Consider the following 24,711-nt stretch of genomic DNA (forward strand, 5'->3'; position numbering starts at 1 on the left):
GAATGATAGCCCGTATCAACTGAATGTAAAAATTAGCATCCAAAGCCAGAAAGATGAAAAGTTTTTTCTTAAAGGTTTTCTACAGAGACAAGTGTCTCTGCGACTGGCATTATAAAAGACGTCGGTCTGTGTTTTCCTGCTTTTAAGGAATGATCAAAGCCAAGCTGGTTTAAGATCATCAATCTTGACTGAAAGCTGCAGTAGTTATGATATTGTTTGATCATATATACCTTACGTTCTAATTCTGAGAGGAGAGTGCCTGCAACTGCCCATATTCATCCCTTTCATCGAGCAGACTAAAAAGGAATTTTGATACAAAAATAAAGATGAAAGACCTTTAATATAATTAATAGGCAAATTATTTGAATAATAAAGAGGCTGCGTCTTTCATCGTGAATTGCAGAAATGGATAAAACAAACACCTTTCGCGACATGAAAGGAAAAGTTGTTATAATTAATATCCCGAATTAATACCGAAATTTTGGATAAAGAGATTGTTCTAATAAATGAATACTCGATCGAACATGAAAGGGGAACGCGTTTTTGAACTCTTTGCCTTAAAAGCATCACGCCGCACATCAAAAAGCTCGCGTATACGTTGGAGAAATTTCGTCGGTGCTGATGAGAGATGATATTTATTCAGCCGTGACATCAAAGACTAAGGAAAGAGTGGTAAATGCGGCATTTCCCGTGGCGAAACACCACTGTGTCAATCCACGCTGACAGGTGGACAAACAAAACCAGATCTTTTATACCCGACAATGAAAGCAATTTTTCATCCAATATCACTGTTGTTATAATAATGCTGGCGGTGCAACAGGGGCCTCGCCAATGCACCAGAAACAGGGTCGTCACTGCTTCTAGCGTCTTGAGTCACACATCAGACAAACTCCACCGGGCCCTCCGGTCCATAATTACTTGCATTCCTTTTATCCCTAATTCTGAATTGACATTAAAAGTTTGTATACGAGGCGCATTTTGGGCATTCACCTGCCGGCTCTACAAGCTACATATGCCTTTTATCTAAAAATTATCACATCCCATCACAAAAGATCAAGTCATTTTCGAGATTTTCCCCAAAGCAGTTTGAACTTCTGCTTAAAACTTTTTCCTAATATAGATGAAGAGTGTGTCTATCTCTTTGATCTGAAGCAGTAAGCGGCAACAGGATTCCCCGCCTTGCTTAATACTTTTAGCCATGTTAATGATTAGTAATGCAGCAGAATTTATTAGTTCAAAAGACGTTTTAAAGTCTATTAAAAGAATGAATGATACATGTATATGTGATGATGTATGCAATCCGTTTGATTATGAAAGCATAAATGATAAGAAAAATCGTATATAATACCAAATGAAGCACACCCTTTGATCCTTTTGAAATATGATGCCAGAAAATGGGAAAAAATTATGATTCAGCAAAGTAACGTTAAAATAGGCCTCGTAGCAAAATTCTCTTTATAATGATTGAGGAGTTTTCCATACGAAACAAGTTGTAGCAGATCAAATGATAAACGATTGAAAGTTCCTTTGAAAGATAATCGCTTTGTATACCTCTGAAGTCATACACCATAATTAATATATGTTGAATATACCAATAGCATCAGCAGAACGCGAGTCTGAGCCTCGGGGGAATGTCAATAATTTTTACCAAACAATAGAGAAAAAGAAAAAAACAAGCAGAAAAGTCAATTATGTGTTTCGTTTATTCATCTCGATAAATAAAAGCGATATATTCTTTATTAAAAAACAACAAAGTCACCTTAAAACAGAAATAACAAACACGTAAAACTAGTATTATCAAGAAATCCTTATACCGTAGACCACCTTATTCTGTCTCTGGTCAACTTGGAAACCACTCTGAAAGTTGGCTAATTCTACAAAGATGACAAACTCTCAATTGTAGTAATCATGCTCAACACAGGTCTAGCATTTACCAATGCTAGAAAATAAGGCAGTCCACTGAATTTGAAAATGCCATAGCTTCATTCCGTTAAATGTTTGCATTGTCTCTTTTCTTCTAAATGCTGATGCCGATGCTTAAGTTTATTGAAAAGCGTCATACATTCAACAATCATTAAATAATTTAGATTCGTCTAGACATCACTGCATGTCATCGCTCTTCATCAGGTGTCTTCTCATTCGAAATGCGTTCCATGACGTTCTCAAAGGTGTCACATATTTCACTAGGTTGCCATCTCCTGTCAACATTGGGAACTAAAGGATCAGGAGCAATGACGTCTAAGAGTCTATCGCGCAGCGGAATAACTAGTCGATAGGCGTGTAACATCATGCGATACGGGGAAACATCTGTCCTATTACTGTACGCATAGTCGCCAACTATAATGTGATTGATATATTGACAGTGAACACGCAGTTGATGCGTTCTACCTAAAATGAGAACATTGAAATTGAGTGTGAATCGAGAATACAATAGCAGCATCCACGGAAATAGCATCCAACTTTAAACTGTAACGGAGACAACTTTTTGATGATTGTTTGACTGACTGCGTCAGATTTAGAGGGATAACTGGGGCACGTGGTCCACCTTCAAGCCGTCTGAACGAACCATTTCAGCGCATTGTGTCTTAAAACATCAAGATACATCTTGTGGGCTTGATTTTCCAAAATTTCCAGACCACCTGTCTGACGCTTGGTGCTACCTCTAAGTCCACACCTTGATCCATGAGTCGACTGACTGATGCTATTGTCTCAAGAAAATTTACTACGAAAGAGTAGCAATATCTCATGTGACTTAGTGGTAATAAATGAATTAAATTATTGAGTATGCGTTGTAGATTAAGCTACCTGTTGATGGCATTAGCAAAACTTTAGTGGCATCATCTCCATCATATTGTCCTCGTTCTAAGACAATGAGGTTTGTTAACGCTGATCGACTGTTCACACATGCTGGATGTGTGGACGGACACATCAATGTTCTGCTTTCTATGTCACTTCTCTGACCAATATCCGCATTGATAACCATATTATTGTCCTTGCCATTGTCAACATGGCCTCTGACCTGAATGGAATTCAAATTTGCAAATGAATTCAAAATAAGGTTCAAGTCAAAAGCAATAAAAGGATTTTTGCTACTTACTAGTGCTAGATAGTACTTTTTTACAAGCCTTCTTTCAAATGCTTTTTGACATTTGGCAGCACCTTTTCGATGTTTTCCTAAACACAGCACACCAGATGTTGCATAATCAAGTCTATGACAAAATCTGTAATATCAGAAATTAGAAGTCATATCAAAATGGCAAAAGGGATATTTCTGCTTGATCTTAGAACCTCTAGTACTGAATATGTTGATGCCAGTAAAAATCATTGTGGTAAGTCATACCTGAAATAATGTGGTAATGAGTGATCAACAATTTCTGGTCGAAGATGAGCTAATTGGTTGGATACTGTAACTTCTGTTTCTATTTCACCATTCACCTATCATTAAAAAAGGAAACATGCGATGAGAAAAATTGTTAGCCTTGTATTGTTTCTGGAATGAATATTAAGCCATACGGAGAGAGGAATGTCTTACAGTTGTTTCTTTTGGCCAGAGTCTGAGCTTGATCTCCAGTTAGAAACTGGACTGATGTTCAGGTCATGATTGAATATCTAACACAAGCAGCTCTGGTAAGATTCAAGAATAGGGGACTAGTGGTTAGGATTAGGGTTAGGATTAGGGTTAGGGTTAGGTTTAGTTCCCTAATCATCATTAATTACTATATACATTACTATCATTATATATCATCATTATCAATTACTAATATTATTACTTAATTGATTACTATCACTACATATATATTGCTATAGTCCCCTATTCTTGAATCGCACCGCAGCTCTATTGAAATAGCGTCCAGATAAGTGTAAGCCATGCCAACAACAAAATAATACAATATAGTTTAAGTTAGCACGGGCCTACTTGTCCTACTACATATTTCAGCTTACCTTCACATCATAACGCTTATTCACAATGATCACATCTTCGTCTTCATGTAAAACTGATATGTCAGTTAGTTTAGCGGGTGTTCCTTGCGCCATGACGCGTCGATGAAAGTATATATACCGTAATCTGGCCCAGCGATAAATATTCGTGTAAATTGTTTCAATGATGGGCGCTGACATCTTGTGTATTGCGCAATACCATTTCAATTCAATTCTTTTATTGGTTTCATTTTAATCGCTTTATTGATGTAGAGCAAGCGTAAAATATATTTCTATCATCTTATCTCCCATCGTCGATCTAACTAAGGTATTTTTGAAAAAAGATACTGCACAATAGTTGATAGATGTTCCGATAGAAAATAGGGGATAATAAATTATGATTGAATTTAAATCCGGTGAGTCCGCTTACCCGGAATTTATCTAACAGAATTCTGGGATATTCTCTAGTATTTTGACATGTACGTTTTTGACCTGTCACAAACATTAAATGTTTGTTTGATGAATTTGCATGAATTGTAGTGTTGTAAGTATGTAATACGGTTTCCATTATTTAAATCTAACGATAGGATGCCTATACCTCCAGTGAAAAATTAAGAAATTAAATTTAAATAAAAAATGCATTCAATTTAATGAAATTCAATGTTCTCTCTACACAAATCCAAATTTTGTTGTTTTTTGGCCTATGACTATAGATTGCATTCTATCAAACTGAAGGAGGTCGTTCCAAATTCGTTTTTAGTAGGGATTTGGGCTACGCAGGAATAATTTGTTTTTTTAACAGGACAGACATCTCTAAAAAGATGTTCAAGTGATAAATCAGCTTTAAAAATGGATAAAATCAACGACGACAAGTCATCGGGGCGAGACGAGAAAATGGATACGTCGGAGGAAAAGCCGGTCGTCACGAACGCGGTCCTCGTTCCGAAAAACAACGCGTGTCGCGATGAAACGCTATTCGGTTGGGGAAGCACTAATCACGGACAGTTAGCGATGGGTGGAATAGAGGAGGAATGTATCTGCTCTCCGAAACGGGTTTCGTCGTTATCGGAGTCGCCGATCGAGATCAGTATCGGGGCTCATCATACGCTGTTTTTAACGCGCGCCGGTGCTGTTTATTCTTGCGGTAACAACGACGACGGACAATTAGGTCAACAAGTTTCCAGACGTAGACCCGGTAAGATTGAATTCATCGTTTACGGATTGATGTATTCCGCTTGTTTTCGTTACTGTAAGTAAGCATCGAGTCTTATTCTACCGAGTACTGAGGATGCTTCATTAATCAGGGTGGCGCCACCGACCTGGAAAACCTGTAAAACTTGGGAATCAGAAAAGTCTAGAAAAACAAAACAGGGAAAACTCTTGAAAAAAGAATTGACAAATTTTGCTTAAAACTAGAAAACTAGAAAACTAGAAAATTTTGATATGTTATTGCCCACCTGTTTCTTAATCAGTATGTGATTCAATTAAAAATGAATGTAACATTTTAAATCCCTCGGATTCACTCAGGGAATTTTCTGTTATCACGAGGAGAAATTAGGGAAAACTTGTAAATTTGTCAATTGGCAGAAAGTGGACTCTGTTAATATTAATAATGAATTGCTGTTCATCTCATTCAACTGAATTGAAGGCCCCCAACAATCTCAATCTCATGAATACCGGTAGGCCTATGGAATTATTCCTAATACAGCGTTGAAGTTTTATGGGGTTTTTCATTTGCAGTACTTGTGGTTTCACTTTCACAGCCAATGAAGTAATTTCCTCAATTCTGTTTTTAGATCATTAGTCATTCCGTGTTTTTTTTGGCGTTTCATTCCATTTCACAAATTAACGTAATCAAAATTTCCCTTTGAAGTTTGTCAAGCTTTAAATATATTATGTGTGGTGTAGTATTTGTATCAATAAGGAGAGCTGTTTAACCTTTCAAACACATCGACGTGATGATTATTGCTCGGTATTTCATTAACGCCTGCCAGTCACAAAAATATTTACGAAGAAACAATAAACTTTTCCAATACGTCGTCATTGCGTCGACTGCCGAAAACATCATAGTTAATTCAAGCATCAAACGCATGAATAAATGATTGATTGAACTTCATATTCAAACCTGTAATGTATCATTATATTAGATGCGTGTCTATTGATTATTGATTGGGCTTTTTGTATGTATGATAAAAGCAGATATTCAAATAAGATGAGTTTTGGCAAATTAGCCAAACCATTCTATATACTCAGTCTCTAGCTGTCTTGTCAAATTCTTAATAGATCTCCTCATCAAGGTTGTTACTAGTTGCGACTATTTCCAGTCTTGAATATCATAAAGAGAAACCCGCATTATCAATATAAACAACTGTTATTGGTTTTCTTTCTTTTTGGTGGTAAGATTCCACCTGAAACGTATGAATAAAAAACAAGAGTAATTTAAGTTGATATTGTGGGTTTCTCTTTATGAAGGTCTCATTTAGTAGTGAGCTAAATGTTGTGGCTATTTTTCGAAACATGGACCAGCTCCCAGGTTCTGAATGGCAACGACAATTCATGTAAAAACTACGAATTTATGATACGGAGGATAGTACCCGCCCTAGGTTCTGAAATAGAAAAGAAATTGATGCGGTACATTTACTCTTTTATTGTGTCTATTTGCGTTAATTCGAAATCGAAACGTGGCGCGTAACGTTTTTCCAATAATTCAAAATTCTATCGAGGAAACCGTAACATTTTGCTATAGGGCTAAACATTTAAATGAAGTTATTTTGGTTCGGTGTAGGTGTTTATAATGATGAATTTTATTTTAGTATTGCGCTATTGTCTGAGAAAATAAAATTATGAATGAAGAAGTTCTAAAAAAACTGGGAAAAAAAGGTTGGGATCTAAGGTTAGGATTCCTCACCAAACCAGGGATGTAAAAACTCCTCAAGTTGTATAACAGTTTTATCAAAGTTCATCGAAGATGAAACACGATTAATATTTGCTTTTTTGCCTTTCATTCACAGAAAAAGTGTCGGCATTAGACTCACAGGTGATCACTCAGTTGGCGAGTGGAGAATTACATAATTTAGCTATGAGCGACGTTGGTAACGTATTCAGTTGGGGTTGTAATCATCAAGGTCAGATCGGTCGCGACAAGGATAAAGACGATGAAATTCACCACATACCGAAGTGAGTTCAGATTAGAGCGTAGAGAATTCGTGTTGCTACGATTCTGAGGTCGAACTCGGGTTTAGTCGTTATCGCAGGGATAAGTCCTTATCGCATTATGAAAAGTCATCACTATTTTTGAGTTTTTGGAATTTGTGCATTTCCAATTTATTTTGATATGAATGATTGTCTCAGCTATGACAACTTTGAGTTTGACTGTATTTTCAAGTTTCCAGCCCGACCCTCCTAGGTCTGGCCCTTATGCTCAAGTGAAATACGTTTCTATATCTTTTGTAGATTGGTAAAAACAATTTCGATGCACAATGTGATTCAAGTTTCATGTGGGGCTCATCATTCCTTAGCTCTTACTGACAGTGAGTACATATCGCACTTAAGCCGTGATCACACAAGAATTTTTGTCCTGACCAAAAATATCGAACCAGCTACAATTTAATCGGGATCAAGGCAAATCTGACTCGATCCTGGTCAGGGTCAAATCATCTCCGTGTGACCATGAGTTGAAACTAACGAGATCTTTTCTACGATGAAGTAAAACTGACATGTTTATTTTAGCTGGACACGTTCTGTCTTGGGGAATGAATAAACACGGTCAGCTGGGTCTGGGTACAGTGTCGCTGTACGTAGATCACCCTGAAGTACTCGTTAGTTTACAAGGTATTCCGGTACGACAGATCGCGTCCGGTGGATATCACAGTTTCATACTCTCTCAATCTGGTGCTGTTTTCGGTTGGGGGAAAAATGAGTGAGTATTATTTAGAACGATAGAACGATGCCACACTCAAACGTGGTGAACGGATAATAAGATAAAATCCCACTATTTACAGATTAAAAGAATTTAAAAACAAGAATTAATTTATTAAATCTAAAATATTTAAAAGACACACCTGACGATGATCTCTAGGGTGAGATCGAAACGTCGTGTCTTTTAAATATTTTAGATTTAATAAATTAATTCTTGTTTTTAAATTCTTTTAATCTGTAAATAGTGGGATTTTATCTTATTTAGAACGATATTTAGTTTTTGATTTGATTCAGATTTTTGTCTATACGGTAGACTCTGGTCAAGTTAGACCTTTTTCGACGATGAAAATTTGTCCGACCCGAATGATATCTGAGTTTAGATGTTATATACCCGTAGTCAAACATCATCCCAGTTGATTGGATCCGACTTGAATGGAGTCGACTGTTGCTAATTTGAGTTTATGTCGATGAGATGAACCCGCTATCACCAATTCTAACGAAAGGAGAATCTTAATTCAAACTGTCGAATCCTATGATTCTGAAAACTTTATTCCACCTTTTTCCATGTAGTTTTGGTCAACTCGGTATCGGAACGGATAGGAGTTCGTCGTATCCTGTACAGTGTAAGAGTTTACGATCGCAAAGAGTGAAATACGTCGCATGCGGAGATGAACATACAGCTATTCTAACAGCTGTAAGTATCGAACGCAATCTTACAAAAATTAAATACATTTTGATAACGTACTCATGAGATGAACTGTGTTCATCGTGGTTCTTACTCTACATGGAAATCTGGAATAGCTTGGGAATTTTGAAATAGTTTCCTGGAGGGAAATACAAGGGAATTTGATAAACTATTCACTTTCATATTTTGGAAATCTATTTCACGCACAATGCAGTATTTGCCAAGGGCAACTTTCTTCAGCAATCTCTCTTAAAAATTGCCTTAAAACACCTTGCAAGAAGCCGACCTCATCTACAGTATATTGATGTTTATATTACAGGATGGTGGTGTATTCACATTTGGTGCTGGTTCGTGCGGTCAACTCGGACACAACTCAATTAACAATGAATTTCTACCGAGGAAAGTGTTTGAAGTAATGGGAAGTACAGTGACGCAGATAGCATGCGGCAGGTAAGCTGCCAGCTAGGCTAGCACTGTTGATTAAATACGGCATTATATCATTAATATTTGAGAAGATTTTCATTTACGTCAACATGTGTAACTGGATATTCATATAATCTATCTATGTTTGAATCCCTGCTGAGGGAGGATGTCAGTGTGGTGGTGGTTTCCATCGACAACTCGCTGTCTTTCTGAACATATTTTTAATACCCAGTAGTAAAAACTACAAAAGTTTTCAAAATGACTAATAGCAATTGAGTTGAAACGTTGAAATAAGGGTTCGTACAGATCAGCGAATCCAGGAGGGAAAATCAGGGAATCCGGGCGTTTTCCTTAGAAATCAGGGAAAAGTCAGGGAATTTCAGATGCATAGAAACTTTTTCCTCCAATCCCGGCCGGTGTGGTGGGTTTGTAAGGGACACCAAATAAAAAGATCTACCAATCAATTAGATTACAGAGTCAATCCCTAATTGAAGATCGAAAAACAAACTTTTTCTTTCGATTCAGTTTCTCTTGATGATAATCTATTAGCTGTGTGTGTTTTCAGGCGTCATACTCTAGTACTGATCGCGTATTCCGGTCGGTTATTCTCATTCGGTTTAAACGGTAACGGACAACTCGGCGTCGGAGATATACTGATAAGAAAAACACCGGCGCCGACGAAGGGACATTGGGTTCCGGCAAACTTCAGCAGCAAGAATTCCGACCACCAACAAATACCGACTGAAGGTTTTATCATTCGACGTATATTCAGTGGTGGAGATCACTGCTTCGTAATAGCTTCCAGACCACAGGTTAGTTCTTGTATTACAGGTGATATAGAATCCCACAATAAGAAAGATAAATAAGTCTGAAATGTTTCCTTGAGCTTGTTGTATTTAATTTGATGTTTCGACGACGGTATATACCCTTACGCAATAGTCGTCTTCATGCTGAATATTCATGAAGATGACGTTTATAATAATGAAAATGATAATGATTTTATTTGCTTATATGGCGTAGAACTATGAAAATTATCTTTGTGCTTTGCATCATAAGAAATAGACTCTTTGGGGGCAAGTCGTAACCCCATGCCGTCGAATTATCACCTCCAATCAATAATCATATAACGTCAGAGCTCATTTATTGCTAATTATCGCGTAGTGTATGAAGTTGTATTTATAGTTAGTTTAGTATCGTGGTTGCTGGGTCTGTTTGCTGTTTATTGACTAATGTTTAATATGTCTCGTCTAATATGGCTGCTCATTAATCAATAATCAATGAACAGTCAATCGTAGGTGTGATTGTATAAGCATCTTACTGTTTATCAGATGGTTTCCAGGCATTTTCATCTCTATCATGTTAGCATCATTAAAACATTGCTTTTGTTATAGCAAAGAATCTCAGATTATGGACGTACTAACTATTTTCTTCAAATTTCAGCCCGATATCCGCCCATATGACCATCGAATTATACCAGCAGAACGGCGCATTCTACACCTTAACAATGACCTTATCAACTCTATTTCAATGGTCAGCCCGCAATCAAAACCTTCTCAGGAAGTTCTTGAGTAAGTTAATCGCATTTCAGCTTGCTGGTGTCACAGATATGATCAAGATATTTACTCTCATTCCGCAAAACTGTAGAACTGGTTACTGCAGATATAAGATGTTTTTTGTTTTAAAAGTGTTCGTTGGTCATTTCAGTCAAGTTGAGAAGATATTTTCTAATTCTTCTTGCCTCAACGCTTCATTTCTACTCTTGTAAGTATCATGATTATGCCTGAATTGCCGACGAATGCATTGTACAATTGAGATTAACTGTTTCTCTTATTTTTCCCTTTTATCAGAAATGATGAACATTATAACGCTTCTAGTAAGAAGAGTGGAGTTGATGTGTTATCAGCAATGAAGAGTTTCTCTAGTCTCAATATGGCCGGCAATATGTCTGTAAATAACTTAGTACGTATACTGACCAACGGGTTAACTGATGTACTCTGAGAGATAAAGATAGTGATCCAGTCAGGGTGGTGCCATTGATCTGCCGAAAACCTGGAAAAACTTTACCAATCTTAAGCAAAAAACTGGAAAAATCAGGGAATTCGAATAAAGCTATCGACTACGTGTCTTAATCAGTACATGATGAAAAATTATTGTGTAACAAACCTAGAAATTTCTCTGATTCACTCAGGGAATTTTGTTGGAATCGGGGAAATCTCAAGGGATTTGTAAGTGTGTGGCCACCCTGTAATTATTGTCTCTTCAGATAAATGTTGAACTGTCAGATGAACAAACGTTGAGATATCAACATTTTGGGATTATTCATAAATGTATAGGCCTATCAGTAGTACACAAGGTTTCAAAGTGGCAGGTCTTGGTTTCAGCTAATCGTCGATTTTCTCATTGTCTCGACAGGCCTGTAGCTCTATGGAAAATCAACTTCTCGCTCACGTGAAATGTTCACCTCCGGACGTGGAAGCGATGCGTTTTTACCTGACGCTGCCTCTGTCTCGGTATTTCGAACATCCCGATGATTACTGCTCATTGCTGTGTACATTCGGACACGCGATGTTATCGTTAGAAGCGAACGCGGCTAAAGTTATCGACAGTTGGTGGAGTCGACTGGAAGTTAACCAGTTCACACGATTGATATTAGTACGTATTATTGATGTACAGTAAACCCACTACGTAAAAACACGAGTTGGAAAATTACATTATTTGCGATAAACATAAAGATATTTCTCAGATAATGAAAATCTGAAGTTATTGCGTTTCAGATCTATAAGAAAGTCGTGATTTATATACTCGATCTTCCTGTTAGTTTAGTTCAGGCAGAGGTACGTATGTCGTGTCGATATTATTTATTCAATTCATTTACGATAAGAAAACAGAAATACACAATATGTATTGTAAGATAAGACGCCGAACAATTGGTAAAGCTCTATGAATAACTTATAACCTAAAAGGGCTATAAGCCTACACTCTAGTACACACCATTCATGACTATAAGTTAGGCTACAGGATATAACATTGTATGTTTACAATCTACTCATAATATGACATGAGCGATGATTGTTGAATCTGCTGCTTTATTTTTGTATATCGATAAACTGTTTATTGCAGGTTGAAGTGAGACAAAGGCATTTATGTATAGCGATGGATATGTTAAAGAAAATTAATACCGTAAGTAGACGAATAAAGTTAAGTTTTGCCCAGTTGTAGAAAAAGCCGAGATATGAAATCTCTCTTTTGTTCTCGACAGGTGAACAATAAACACAATGTTGTGCCATACGAACAGTTCTATATCAATGAACTGAAAGACAGAGTCGATATCAGGATGGATTATGTCAACTGGTTGAAACAACAAAATAAGTATTATTCTGTAAGTAACCGGCATGAATCCTTATGACTATCACATACCTAGTCAGTAACCTGTCCGGTTTAGTTTCACGAATGGATATCTTCACAAATCACATAAGGTATAAGCCTATCCCATTATAAAAAGCTTACCACCAACGATTAGGTAACTTACTATCACATACCTAAATGTCACGACTATTTTGTATCGAATTCATCTATTTCAGGGCCAAGGAATCTTGTCGTTTTGCGATTACAGTTTTGCCTTGGACGCTCAAGCAAAAACGCTGCTACTTCAAACTGATGCTATCATTCAAATGAGAGTACGTATTCAAACAAGGTGGCGCTACTGGACTGGAAAACTTGGAAAACTCAGGGGATCGGGAAATTATCATTTATTTCATGTTTGATATTATTTTTAGAATGCTATGGATGAAGTCGCTCGACGAAACTTTGCCGGTTTGTTTAATTCAGCGTTACCGATTGATCCGATAAACCCGTGTCTCGTGTTGTTCGTCACGCGCAAAAATATCGTACAAGACACGGTGAATCAACTTACGAAACACGGCTCGGTCGACTTGAAAAAACCGCTCAAAGTAAGTTTTACATTTCACCTGATTCGAGCTCTACTGGTTAGATGCTTCCTGGAAGAATCTGCGAATATCTTGAAATGGATCATACTGAGACAGGCTGGCCACTTACCTTAAATCAGGGATAAGTCAGGAAAGAGTCAGATTTGAAAAGTCAGATTGTTAAATAGTCAAGCAGTTTCCATCTTTATTTTGTGTATTTGACTGTGTTATTTGAATAAATTCTTTACAGATACAGTCAGGGAAAATAACGTACATGTCAGGGAATAGTCAGGGAAAAAGCGAGTTAAATAAAAGTGACCACCCTGTAAGATGTGTGTTACAGTCAACTCTCCTCACTATGCAACCAATTTACTTCTATTTCATAGACTTTGTCCACTCGGGATATTTCCAGTATAAATCGAAGATATGAATTAAGCTGAGTTAACTGTATAGATGATATTAAACTATTATCAGTTACTGGTATTCAGTAACCTGTCTGTGGTTTAGTTTCACAATCGGATATTATCACAAACCACATATGAGTTTTATTTTTTTAGAGAATAAAATGTTTTGTGAGATCACGCGGAGTCACGTGTTACTTATCAGTTGTCAGTTACTCCTTGCCTCCGCCCCTCCTGACAACTACATGTCTTGTTTATTTTGCTCCAAACAAAGCTCGTCGTTTTCCATTTCTCACGGAGCGGGATATCATAAATATATATATAAGCCCATCCGATTACAAAAAGCTTACCACCAACGATTAGGTAACTAAAAAAGTTACTGGTAGCTAAGAATTATCTGTATCATGTATGAAATTTGCAAACGGACTAAAATCATCATTATTGCTCTCTCTCTTAATTTTTGCTCGAGATTGTCAATAATGTTAATCCTTGTTAGTCCAGTGAGTCTCGTATGCTTGCTAAGTCGTGTTTCAGCTATATGGCTACGTATTGCTTCAGTAAATCGGCGTATGCCGGTTAATTATTTGATTGTGGTTTTGTTGTATATGTGGAATATTGTAGGTGATATTCGTAGATGAAGATGCGATCGATGCTGGTGGGGTACGAAAGGTAACAAATAATCGCGGACAGACGGATGGAATATCGTTCTCCATTGAACCATTAGGCAATTATTGTTATCCCTCAACCATCTGTCTACCCTGGAGAATTCAGTCACCTGTTTTCGAGAATTTGAGTAACAGCTTCAGGTTCCTTTCTCTAGGGTGCAGAGATGAGGAGTTGTCCACAGTCGACATTATTGTCTAGTTTGGAACTAAAAGTGTAGGCCTCTCCTTAAGGATGGATGTCCCTCATTTGAATATTTCCAGTAATATGTGAATGAAAATCTAAATAGCACTGCATCAATGTCGCTTGAGAGGATAGGATAAGATAACTCGTACATTGTCGGTGGTTCAGTGAATGATGATATGATCTGTATTTGGTTTTCGAGTGGTAGACACTCGCTTTCTAATGAGTGTCTGCTGCACATGTGTTAGACCATAGGTAACTATGACACTACGTGTGTGTGAACCGTACTCTAAACATTGTCCAAATTCATACCCGGTACCATATTCATGATGATTCAGTCCCTACTGAAAGAAGCATGATTTCGTTTAGAAAAATCTCCAGAAAAAAATGTACCGTTCTGTTTTGTGTACGTTGAGTTGAAGTGTTGACAATGTTTGAGCGGTACGCGCGCTGTATGCTTATCTAACCTGTAGTTGCTGTACTGTACTGTTCTATTTCAGGTTATATTCCTCGGGGAGGACGCTGTAGATGAAGGAGGGTTAAAGAAGGTCCGAACAATTATCGAAATTTAGCAATTTTTCAAAAATTCTCGCATGTTGCTTTTTACCGCCATACCGCACTTGAGCCCTAGTTCTACATTCTTCTGCTTTGAGCAAATTCATTCAGCACCAAAAAAAATTTCCTTGACTTTCTTAATGTTATCATACATTTGGATCACTGATGTCTAGTGGCTCTAGTGCGGTTGGAATGATTGCATTGTGGGTTGGTCTCTAGTTTCATCTGCTTAAAATTTGATTTTCGATGCTTTTCTCGAAGAAGTAAGAAAATGTTGCACGGAATGGGTACCTGTAATTGAGTTCAGTTTCCCGTGGTTGGTTGTGGTTTCTAGATTTGCCTGGTTCGGTTGGAATGAAGAGTCTGTAATCATTCTGACTGTATTTTCCAAATTGCCATTGGTTTATTGCATTTATTTTCATCAGCATGTTCTTAAACACCGAATGAATTTGTCAAAACCGAGGCGAATCGAGGAAAATTTTGAAGGCAGGGGTCTAGAAGAAAAGGAAGGGCATTCCTCAGACAAAGCAGCCACGCCCCAATGGTCACCAGCGGGGTTATATTGCTATCCAAAAAGACACTATTTCCGGGAGGATTTGTGTCAAATTTATTGGTTTTAACAATCTCTGTTTTGATGAAACGGGTTACCTTGATGGTAAGGCAGGGGTCTGGATTCCCAAAACCACCATATATGATCCACGCCTGCAACAGATCTAGAAAATCCTTACATTCATAAACAGCCGCAATCTTCCTTGGTGTTAGAAATAAGTCACTTATAAGGACTTTCATGATTATATTTGAATGATAAAATCACTAGCTACCTCACGAATTGTACACTATACACTTCACACGGGTGTTTGAGGTATTGTTTGCATTGCAGAATCTTTACTTTCATTCATCTTATGTAATTTCGATAGATTATTCTTCCTACATATATATATTCATATTGACTAAAATCATTATGATTTTAATATCAGTAAATCAAAATATTGTATTCAATTATTGGCTATGAAGAACTGATAAGAATTGCAGAGTTTTATCCGAATTAAAGAATGAAAGATGATGTTTGAAGGTATAATGTGTATTATTTGCTATTGTAGGAGTTTTTCTTATTGATAATGCGAGAGATAATGAATCCTCAGTACGGAATGTTCCGTTATTTTGAGGAATCGCGGCTGCTTTGGTTCAATGATCGCGTAAGTATCGGTTCGTTTTTGTTCGCCGTGATTCCGATCGATTCGTGGTAATCTTGAATATCTCGATTTCGGTTTGATATTTGCAGTCATTCGAAGATCCGTGTATGTTCAATTTGATCGGTAAAATCTGCGGTCTCGCGATTTATAACTCAATCATCATCGATCTGAATTTCCCACTCAGCCTTTATAAAAAACTGCTCAATCAGTAAGTGACGTGATCCGACATATCCAGAAATCTTTTCACCAGATTTGAGTTTGTCGCATGAGAGAACGAACCTATTTTCTTATTGTTGATAATTCTCCTATTTTATAGACCGGCCACTCTGGAAGATTTAAAAGATCTTGAACCAGTTATTGGCAGGTAAAATGTCTTGTTTTTTGTACGCCCTATTATAAGTTTTGTCTAGTATATAGCAGCTGGATGTCGATAATTTCATTCACAGGAGTTTAGAGGATATGCTTGAATATTACATGGATGATTTTGAAGACGTCTTCCCCATGAATTTTGAGGTAATTCCCGCCGTAAAACCACAATTGCATCCACATCAAAATCTAGTCGTCCTTTTATGAGCTCATTCTTGAAAATAGTGTATATATTTCCGTCACTTCAGTCTCATCAGGTATAATATATGAAGTGAACTATGTACAGAAGGGCATTAAGCCTACAGCGAAAATAAACAATTATTTAGAATAAGATTAAAAGAATTTTCAAAGATCAATAGGTGTGACAGTGTATACCGGTATACTATTTTCAAGGATGAATTATTATAGTTGCGATTCTGCTGTCGCTCTATTTACGATTCTTGATTTCAGATCGAAAGAGAAGTTTTCGGCGAGATTGTTAAGATTCCCCTGGTGGAGAACGGCGACACTATTCACCTGACGATGGACAATCGTAAAGAATACGTCGACGCGTACATCGATTACGTGTTTAATAAATCGGTGCGAGAACCGTTTCAGAGGTTCGCCGAAGGTTTCATGATGGTCATCGGTGGCCGAGTGCTCGAGTTTTTCCACGCGCAAGAACTTCAAGCGATGGTCGTCGGCAATGAGAATTACGATTTCAGCGAGCTAGAAGCTGTAAGTTTACCGAAAAACGGTGCTAAAAATTTCATAAGATTTCGAACTTCTTGTCTAGTGATATGGTATTTGGTGTATGTTTGAATTTGTAGAATTGCGAGTATAAAGGTGAATTTTACACTCGTCATCCAAGTATCCGTATGTTCTGGGAAGTGTTTCACGAATTGCCGCTTGAATCAAAACGGAAATTCTTGCGTAAGTCCTTACCCCGAAGTATAGCCACGTTTCAACGTCCGAGTAAGTCGCGATGATTTCAATGGAATTTCTGTATTTCAGTGTTTTTGACGGGAAGTGACCGGATACCTATTCTTGGCATGAACGCTGTCAAGGTAAATCAATCAACTGGGCTCAATCTTAAAAAAGTTGTATAACCTCTCCGTAGTGAATACCTGTGGGATCAAGTATGATTAGAATTCACTGTAAGGAAGTACTGATGAATATATTGAGATTTTTAGAATGGGTAGATGGTGTTCGCTACAAAAACTCTTCTCTAAATACATCTCATCTGATATGAACATTTGTGCTACATAATCCTCGTTCATGTATATATATTACTTCATGCCTTGCCAAACACTAATTATTTACTCACTCACCAATTTACTCAATTAACCTGTCCTCCTCTGTATATATACCCCTGTTTTTAGTCTATTTCTCACACCTGACGATGATCTCTAGGGTGAGATCGAAACGTCGTGTCTTTTAAATATTTTAGATTTAATAAATAAATTCTGGTTTTTAAATTCTTTTAATTTGTAAATAGTGGGATTTTATCTTATTACTCGTTCATGTATCTATATGTCTTATCAGAATCTTAGCGATTGTCTCTAAGTTCTTGACCCTAACCTTCCTTAGTAATATAAAAAATTCATAAAGACTAGTCTTTATGAAATTTTGGTAACATCTATAGTTTCAGATTACTGTTTACCATTATTATGTTATTTTTGTTTCTCTGATAATGAAGTTTCGTCAAAACTTTGGCATTTATCACGTTCACTAAGGGAGGTTTTAGTTAATCTGTTTCCAGGTTCTAGTGATATATGGTATTAATCTGTTATTGTAGATACATATTCAGTGCGTCGGAGGTGGTGAGGACTATTTGCCGGTCGCGCACACATGCTTTAACCTGTTGGACTTACCTAAATATTCGAATAAGGAAATACTGCGAACTAAACTGTTACAGGCTATAGAACACACCGAAGGCTTCGGGATTGTTTGAAATGAGATTGTGGTGAAACAATTAACGATCATTTTGCAGCTAATTTCGTCGTCAATGTTTTGCTCGCTATCCGTGGATCTCATATCCTGCTCCCTACTCATCTCATCATGCAGTAGTATAGTAATATTACGATCAGTTTGAAATCCATCGACAAGTGACTGTCTTTTGCGAAGAAAAACTATGAGGGTTTAAGCGTCTCTTAGTCTTTCTTCCAATATTGAGTGTTTTTTTTTCAATTTTCCAATCATTTTGGAATAGTGCATACGATGATGTACATGAATGTATATAATGCAGGTTAATTTTGTCGTGTAATTTCAAGTTGATTTCGAAGCAATAATGAGTTTCAAGTAGACTGAATTGTTGCCAGAACAGGATATTTGAATTCAATACTTGATACCCTTTTACCTCCTCTGAGAAAATCATTGAATAAAGGAGTATATTGAAAAGGAATAAGTAATTCCTCAGGTCTATTGTAATTTAAAAGAGCTTTCACTGAATCATTATGTATTTTCATCCAAATCCACAATCATTTATTTTAATGATGAATGAGATCGATATAAGTAAATCACTTATTTGTATCATAACATTAAATCCATTTATTCGTCATAAGCATTTTGATATTTGGTTTTTGTAAAAATAAAGTTTTCTTTTTCATGTACTCGAGCAGATTCTGTATATGATATTTGGATATGTTTTCGAGGAAATATTCCTATATTCTTCACGCGCACTTACACGCTGATTGTAACGGAGATTTTAAGATATTATTGTGGAATTTTTAGCTTGTTCGTAACGTGCTCAATTGAAGTGTGCTTGAATCTATTGGCTTATGAGGAATGGGTGATAGGCAGTGTTGATGAATGAAGCAGATACTCGCTGTAATGTCAAAATCCTCAAATAGAAATCTGCACGCATTTCAAAACATATGTGTCTTAAGCTTATATGGTGAAATATATTATCCGGTTGTGTTCTGATGATTTATTAGTGTGGGATATGTTATAATAATATTAGATTTTGTTGAAATCTATCTGTGATCACTTTTATAAATGTACTACCGTGTATGTAAATGTATGTTTTTCACATGAAATGCATTAAAAAGACCAAGGTTATAGATATGAAACGTGTTGATACAGCAAACTTTCATGGACCTTAAAAGATCTTAGAACCTGCTGGTTATGAGATGAATTTGCATCTGAAAACTCCATTCCAAACATGTCTCGCCTACTTACGGTTATGTTATTGCCTATCTGTAGTCACTGTGCTGTAGGTTACATCATTTTTATTGCGCGCAAAAAGTAATAAAGATATGCAAATAGTTTTCTGTAAATTCAGTTGTTCCAGTCTTTTTACTTGATTTAGGAGGAGGAATTCTAGTATTCAGAATTTTCATCCGCAAAATTTTATAACCGAAGATAAGGAATTAAGCTTTTGTAAGTTTATTTACAGGCAAGATATTTACAAGAATCGACAATACATGCACAAAAATATCTACATCGCTGTATTTGGCAATAATTAGAATATATAAAACACGGTGATCACCGTTTCCGCGAGTAAATCGTAGTTTTACGCGTACAGTTAATGTGAAACGCAGTCACGGGATCTTCGTGTACGCATGTTAATAGCACGCTACGGAATTTATCGATCAGCGTCAATAACTGCGACCGACGCAGATTCTCGTAAAACATTATATCCTCTAAATGATGTTTACCATTGAAATACGGACACAACCTACGTGAAAAATGAGATCGAAATTCTATTCATTCATTGCATCATTCGCAGACAGCAAAATGAACGCAGGGGTGTAGAGGTAGGCTGTATGTAGCACTACAGGCCCCGGCCTACACTGTAGCCAAGTTATAACTTTTAAAGCATGTTTAATTCAAATCTAGAAATTTGCTGGATGAGTTGAAGTGACTTTATCAATTAACTTACCGACAATAATCGCAATTGAAGTGATATCAAAATAATAGATTGAGGCATGTCTTTCATATTTTCGTGCTTACAACTTTATAAATCCCAACTACGACCCCGATACTTATTACAAACAGAATTTCATCGTACCTGGCGAATAGTTTAAGGTCGTCGTTATTACTAGCAGCCGGTACGGAAAGAATGGCTTGTCTCTTGATGACTGAAAGGTTTGATAGTAGATGCTCTTGATTACGACCGGACCACGCACTGGTAGTATTACCAGCTGACAGTGATTCCGAGGAAGTTTGTGCGGCGAGAGCATTCAGACTCGCATGACTAGTCTCCGGGCTGCCGAGATCACTCGCTGAAAAATTCACAACAATCGATCAATTTACGATCACTCAAAATTTCTAGAAAGTATTGAGCAGGGTGGCCACTTTCCCCAATTTATGAATTCCCTGAGTTTTCCATGTTATAACATAAATTTCCTGAGTGAGTCTGCTGCGAATGCAGACATTTTAAAAATTCACAAATTTTACAATTCATTTATTTTCCATGAATTGGGTATTCATGAAAAAAAAAACCTGGCATAATCAAATTGCCAGAGTTTTTCAGGATAGTGGCTAAATTTGTCAAATTTCCCCGATTTTTTCGCTTTCCTTTTTTCCCCAGGTTTCCCAGGTCAGCGGCCACCCTGTATTAGAAAATTCTATGCACGGTGATCCCTACCTGATCCGACATCTGACGAATAGCTCGAGCGTTTGAAGAAATCTAAACTGTCGTCGGAGGTTTGAGAAGTAGCGCGTGAATGATTGGATAAAGGTAACGGTACATTCAGATAGACGTACGTGTGAAGCTGCATCAGTAGCTGATGCTGTAACAACCAAACTACCATACGTACATGCTCGACCTAAACAATAAATTGAAATGTTCCAAGCTCTGAAAAAATCTGCCATATTTTTGTCATATATCAGGGTGGCCACATTTCATACCATCCTGAGTTTTCCAGGATGTCTGTAAAACTTTATTTAAAGATATTTCTGATTCCCTAAGTTTTCTAGGTCAGTGGCCACCCTGTATATAGTCGTATAAACATGTCACAAACATCTGAGAGACTTAAGCAGAATCTACTGTACTATGAAAGCCGGTTAGATTGTGTATACCTGCTGTTGAGGGAGACCCATGACATCTTTGTGTTCGCCATAAGGAGTTGGCAGGGAAAACTCCGATAAAAACGCCGGTAAAGACATCCCTGGAAACTCTTTCGTGAACTCTTCTACTCTATCGGATGATCTGTAATCAATACATTACAGGAATGATAACCATTTGATGAAAACACTGAGTCTGTGTTGTAACAATTGTATAAAATCCCACAATAAGAGTGAAGTTTCCTCGAGCTGGTAGTTTATTACAATGTTCGACTATATCATAATATAGTCATTTTCAGGAATACTTAAATTACAACAAAATAATGAAGTACATATCAAATCCAGAACCGAGAGAGAATTAATTCATACCTGATAAATTTTTTGTAACTTCGTGATGATGACAATTGGGTTGAGGATATAATTAAAACGTTGTAACGAAGTACTCTCTCAAGGAATCATTTTGGGACCCTATTTTTTGTTCATGTTGTCAGTTTTCATATCATTGTTGCAGTAGAGGAACAAACAATGATTTTTGAACGAAACTCTACTTACAACATAGTGTCGGCGTTTGGAGAAAGCATGTAGACATTGCTCTCACAAAGCGGGTATATGATCATGGCTTTAGCCCAATACATCAGATGACTGACGAGCTGAAACACCTGTCGGGATTAATTGCCTAGATTAGTAAATGGCAAACTTGAATACCGGTAGATAGTAAGTACATCTGGGTTCTAATACCTGTGATAGAGCTAGGTCGGCATCCAATGCCAGTTGTTCAAGTTTTTTAACGGGTGAAGCAACGCGTATAAGCCTGACTAGAGCAGGACTGCTGTCTGGCGGCAACAAGTCTAAAAGCCGATTGTCCTCTTCTAGTAACAGAATTGCGTGGTACGGCCTTCAAATAAAAACATACCTGATGTAAGTTGTATAAAGATCACTGGTAGACTAAACTTCTTAATCATAGAAATAGAAACAACTAATTGTTTGTATATAGATTTCTAAATTGAGCCCTAATAAGAGCCTTTGCTGGTAGTTTACTGACCGTAATCCAGATATACATTTCTGTATGGCCTCTGGCTGCAAATAGAAGTTATTTCATAGATGAGGGTCTGAAGACTACGTCGTATAGTTTAATTCCATGGATATCTATGATTCACCTCTATTCTGTAACAGCGAGCGACTAACTTCTGATGCACTTTAAACGGCATACAATAATTGACTTCTATCCACTTATTGATTCTCAAAATCACAACTCCGGTCTGACACAAGCTTGAAAGAAATATTTTGGTTTTCAGATTAACTGCATATATCTCAGTAATTGGTATATTTCCATATATAAGCAGTGAACGTACTCTTGATAAATTCCCTTCATGTGTTTTGCCAGTTGTGACTTCTGCAAGATTTGTGGAAATGGTGAGACCATGCTATCTATAAACGACAAACCAGTATTTCAATTCATACCTTGACCGGGGAAATAAAAACATAACAGTAGAATCTGTTTATCCCGAAGTCTTATCCCATAACGAAATACTCACCCTCTGGCATAGTGGAAAGTTCATCTTGAATACTGATTATTTGGTTTTGTTGTCGGGTCATGTATCCACATCGGCGCTCCTCATGTCTCAGAGCTATTGCTAACTGTTTTGCCAATTCTTGATAGCAATGGATGATCGATTGAGTGGCGTTCGCCTAGAAACGAATAATTGAAAGATTTCACTGTTTAGACTGATAGACTGGTTACCTCTACAAAGCTCAGCTTAACCTATCAGTGCTGACTAATAAAATACCCTGAAGTGCTGGGGATAATTTCGAAATTCCTCCCAGTGTGTTGAATAACAGGCAACTGCTATAATGCGTTTACATCATGTATCATTCAGTTAATAATGACAGGTGCTGCCATCTTTTCTATTTCATTAGAGTTAAAAACTGATTACCGTACATCAATACTACAGCGTAGTGCGGTGTACTAGCACAATCCATCGACGAGTTATACACCGAACCGGTCATTCTTATAACGCCAATCGAAGTCGCGAAATACGATACGATTACAAACTTACACGCAAAGCGAAGGCGACATTAAATGAAATCATAGTCGGCAATTCACGTTTGGTCGACGTTTGAGAAGTTGAACCGCTGTGACTGTGCAGTAAAGACGGAAATCCGACGAAGCGAACTTCGTCAATTTTCATCTCTAACCGTTTGCCGCATAATTCCGATTTTACGGCCAACAAATTCGCCAGCGTTTTGTCGCAGTACCTTGAAAAGAAATCTCACATGGCCGAAAAAGAAGACAGATTTCGATTTAAAGGCGCGCAATATTTTCGAACAACTTACTGAACTAGAACTCCTCTTCGAATACAAGAGGGTTGTCGTTTTAAAGCGCTGCAATGAAGAAAATCGAGATTTCATTGAACAGTTCAGCGCAAGTTTGTAAGAATAATTTTTGGAAAATTTACCAGATGCCTACATCTGATACAAACCTGTACGCTTCAAAATCTTCAGGTATACGACTTGCATAAGGGTTCTTCTGAAGTGATGCTAGAAATAAAGCGAAGCGCAGTCTAAGTAACCAGTCTGTGGTATAGTTTCATGATCATGAATCTATTCGCTATCCAATTAAAGCGTGAGGGTGGGCTTACCTATGAATTGATAATGTCAGTCCTGTGTGACCAACACAACAGGCTTATCCGTTGAAACTTACCCTTTACTTTCACTTCAGAGTCTTGAGGCGGTTCGGATGGATATCTAAACAGTAACCGGTCTCCTTTACTTCCCGATGAGACTAAAATAATCGCCAGCGGTCGACCTTCGTCGTAGAAATCAGATTCGCTTTCTTTTTTCTCATCATCATTATCACTGGACAGTTTTTGTGAAGACATTTTCTCCTACCACAACAGGATGAAATGCGAGCAGTAGTTTATATCATCATCTCTCTAAAAAATCCAAAAGTTGCTTGAATTGAAAGACGACAGACCAAATGATTTTTAAAAGACTGATTTTATGCTGTTGTTATTGTAGTAGTAAAATAGTAAGTAGGCCTACTCACAGGGGCTCGTATTTGAAGTTTTGGGGTGAACTGTAGGTTTAGATCATCCAATATCCAACCCAAGGTACTATATAGCATAGCCAGGCCCCCTATAAAAGAAAAGTACCTTGCCGATATTGGATGATCTAAGCCCAGGCTATGTGTGTGGCACTACACTACAGTTCACCCAGCCAAACTTCACAAATGACTTGTAGTGAGTTACCTATTATCGTTGGTAGAAGGTTTTATAATCGGATGGGCTTATATCATACTGAGGTTTGTGAAAATAGTTCTACGTTCAGTACCTGTGTATTGGACGACGGTTTTGGTCGGTATTTAAAACCACCGTCTCACGTTATACCCGTCAGGTGCTGCCGCTATGCTCAAGATTAGCGGAATTTTCGAACACTAAGCATAAACTGACTTTGGCAGTCAACGGTTGGTAATTCTCAAATCCTTTGGCTTT

The 24,711-nt window shown here is 37.3% G+C and overlaps 3 protein-coding genes across 11 annotated transcripts; 1 reads left to right on the plus strand and 2 right to left on the minus strand.

Annotated features, from left to right (window-relative positions):
* Positions 1-1,765: 1,765 nt before the first annotated feature.
* Positions 1,766-4,109, minus strand: LOC141904156 (RNA pseudouridylate synthase domain-containing protein 1-like). Of its 2 annotated transcripts, none has more exons than XM_074792690.1 (5): positions 3,943-4,109; positions 3,341-3,435; positions 3,098-3,221; positions 2,806-3,019; positions 1,766-2,388 (listed from the first exon to the last, which is right to left on the minus strand). In XM_074792690.1, exons 1-5 carry the CDS (start codon positions 4,033-4,035, stop codon positions 2,111-2,113), a joined length of 804 nt encoding a protein of 267 aa, XP_074648791.1. In that variant the 5' UTR covers positions 4,036-4,109; the 3' UTR covers positions 1,766-2,110. The 2 variants fall into 2 exon arrangements, with proteins under 2 accessions (XP_074648791.1, XP_074648792.1); XM_074792691.1 differs by having other exon boundaries at positions 2,246-2,384.
* Positions 4,110-4,369: 260 nt separating this feature from the next.
* Positions 4,370-19,466, plus strand: LOC141903462 (putative E3 ubiquitin-protein ligase HERC4). 3 transcript variants are annotated; one of them, XM_074791580.1, is made up of 26 exons: positions 4,370-4,397; positions 4,721-5,113; positions 6,930-7,095; positions 7,372-7,448; positions 7,648-7,837; positions 8,407-8,530; positions 8,841-8,971; positions 9,510-9,756; positions 10,385-10,512; positions 10,649-10,705; positions 10,792-10,903; positions 11,357-11,596; positions 11,719-11,778; positions 12,065-12,124; positions 12,204-12,323; positions 12,526-12,621; positions 12,721-12,894; positions 14,618-14,665; positions 15,773-15,868; positions 15,955-16,073; positions 16,182-16,229; positions 16,312-16,378; positions 16,682-16,948; positions 17,041-17,143; positions 17,225-17,277; positions 18,009-19,466. In XM_074791580.1, exons 2-26 carry the CDS (start codon positions 4,768-4,770, stop codon positions 18,162-18,164), a joined length of 3,285 nt encoding a protein of 1,094 aa, XP_074647681.1. In that variant the 5' UTR covers positions 4,370-4,397; positions 4,721-4,767; the 3' UTR covers positions 18,165-19,466. The 3 variants fall into 3 exon arrangements, with proteins under 3 accessions (XP_074647681.1, XP_074647680.1, XP_074647679.1); XM_074791579.1 differs by lacking the exon at positions 14,618-14,665 and adding an exon at positions 13,893-13,940 and having other exon boundaries at positions 4,385-4,462; XM_074791578.1 differs by having other exon boundaries at positions 4,385-4,462.
* A 143-nt stretch (positions 19,467-19,609) lies between these two features.
* Positions 19,610-24,581, minus strand: LOC141903670 (GATOR1 complex protein NPRL3-like). Of its 6 annotated transcripts, none has more exons than XM_074791893.1 (15): positions 24,551-24,581; positions 23,922-24,172; positions 23,701-23,758; positions 23,555-23,602; positions 23,278-23,476; positions 22,756-22,909; positions 22,573-22,648; positions 22,378-22,489; positions 22,263-22,297; positions 21,959-22,115; positions 21,773-21,879; positions 21,236-21,365; positions 20,802-20,982; positions 20,223-20,436; positions 19,610-19,889 (listed from the first exon to the last, which is right to left on the minus strand). In XM_074791893.1, the coding sequence occupies exons 2-15, from the start codon at positions 24,097-24,099 to the stop codon at positions 19,697-19,699; spliced, it is 1,842 nt and encodes a 613-aa protein (XP_074647994.1). In that variant the 5' UTR covers positions 24,100-24,172; positions 24,551-24,581; the 3' UTR covers positions 19,610-19,696. The 6 variants fall into 6 exon arrangements, with proteins under 6 accessions (XP_074647994.1, XP_074647995.1, XP_074647996.1 ...); XM_074791894.1 differs by having other exon boundaries at positions 23,922-24,153; positions 24,469-24,568; XM_074791895.1 differs by having other exon boundaries at positions 23,922-24,153; positions 24,551-24,566.
* Positions 24,582-24,711: the final 130 nt, after the last annotated feature.

The sequence above is a fragment of the Tubulanus polymorphus genome, chromosome 4, assembly GCF_964204645.1.
Source record: "Tubulanus polymorphus chromosome 4, tnTubPoly1.2, whole genome shotgun sequence".
Lineage (NCBI taxonomy): Eukaryota > Metazoa > Nemertea > Palaeonemertea > Tubulaniformes > Tubulanidae > Tubulanus > Tubulanus polymorphus.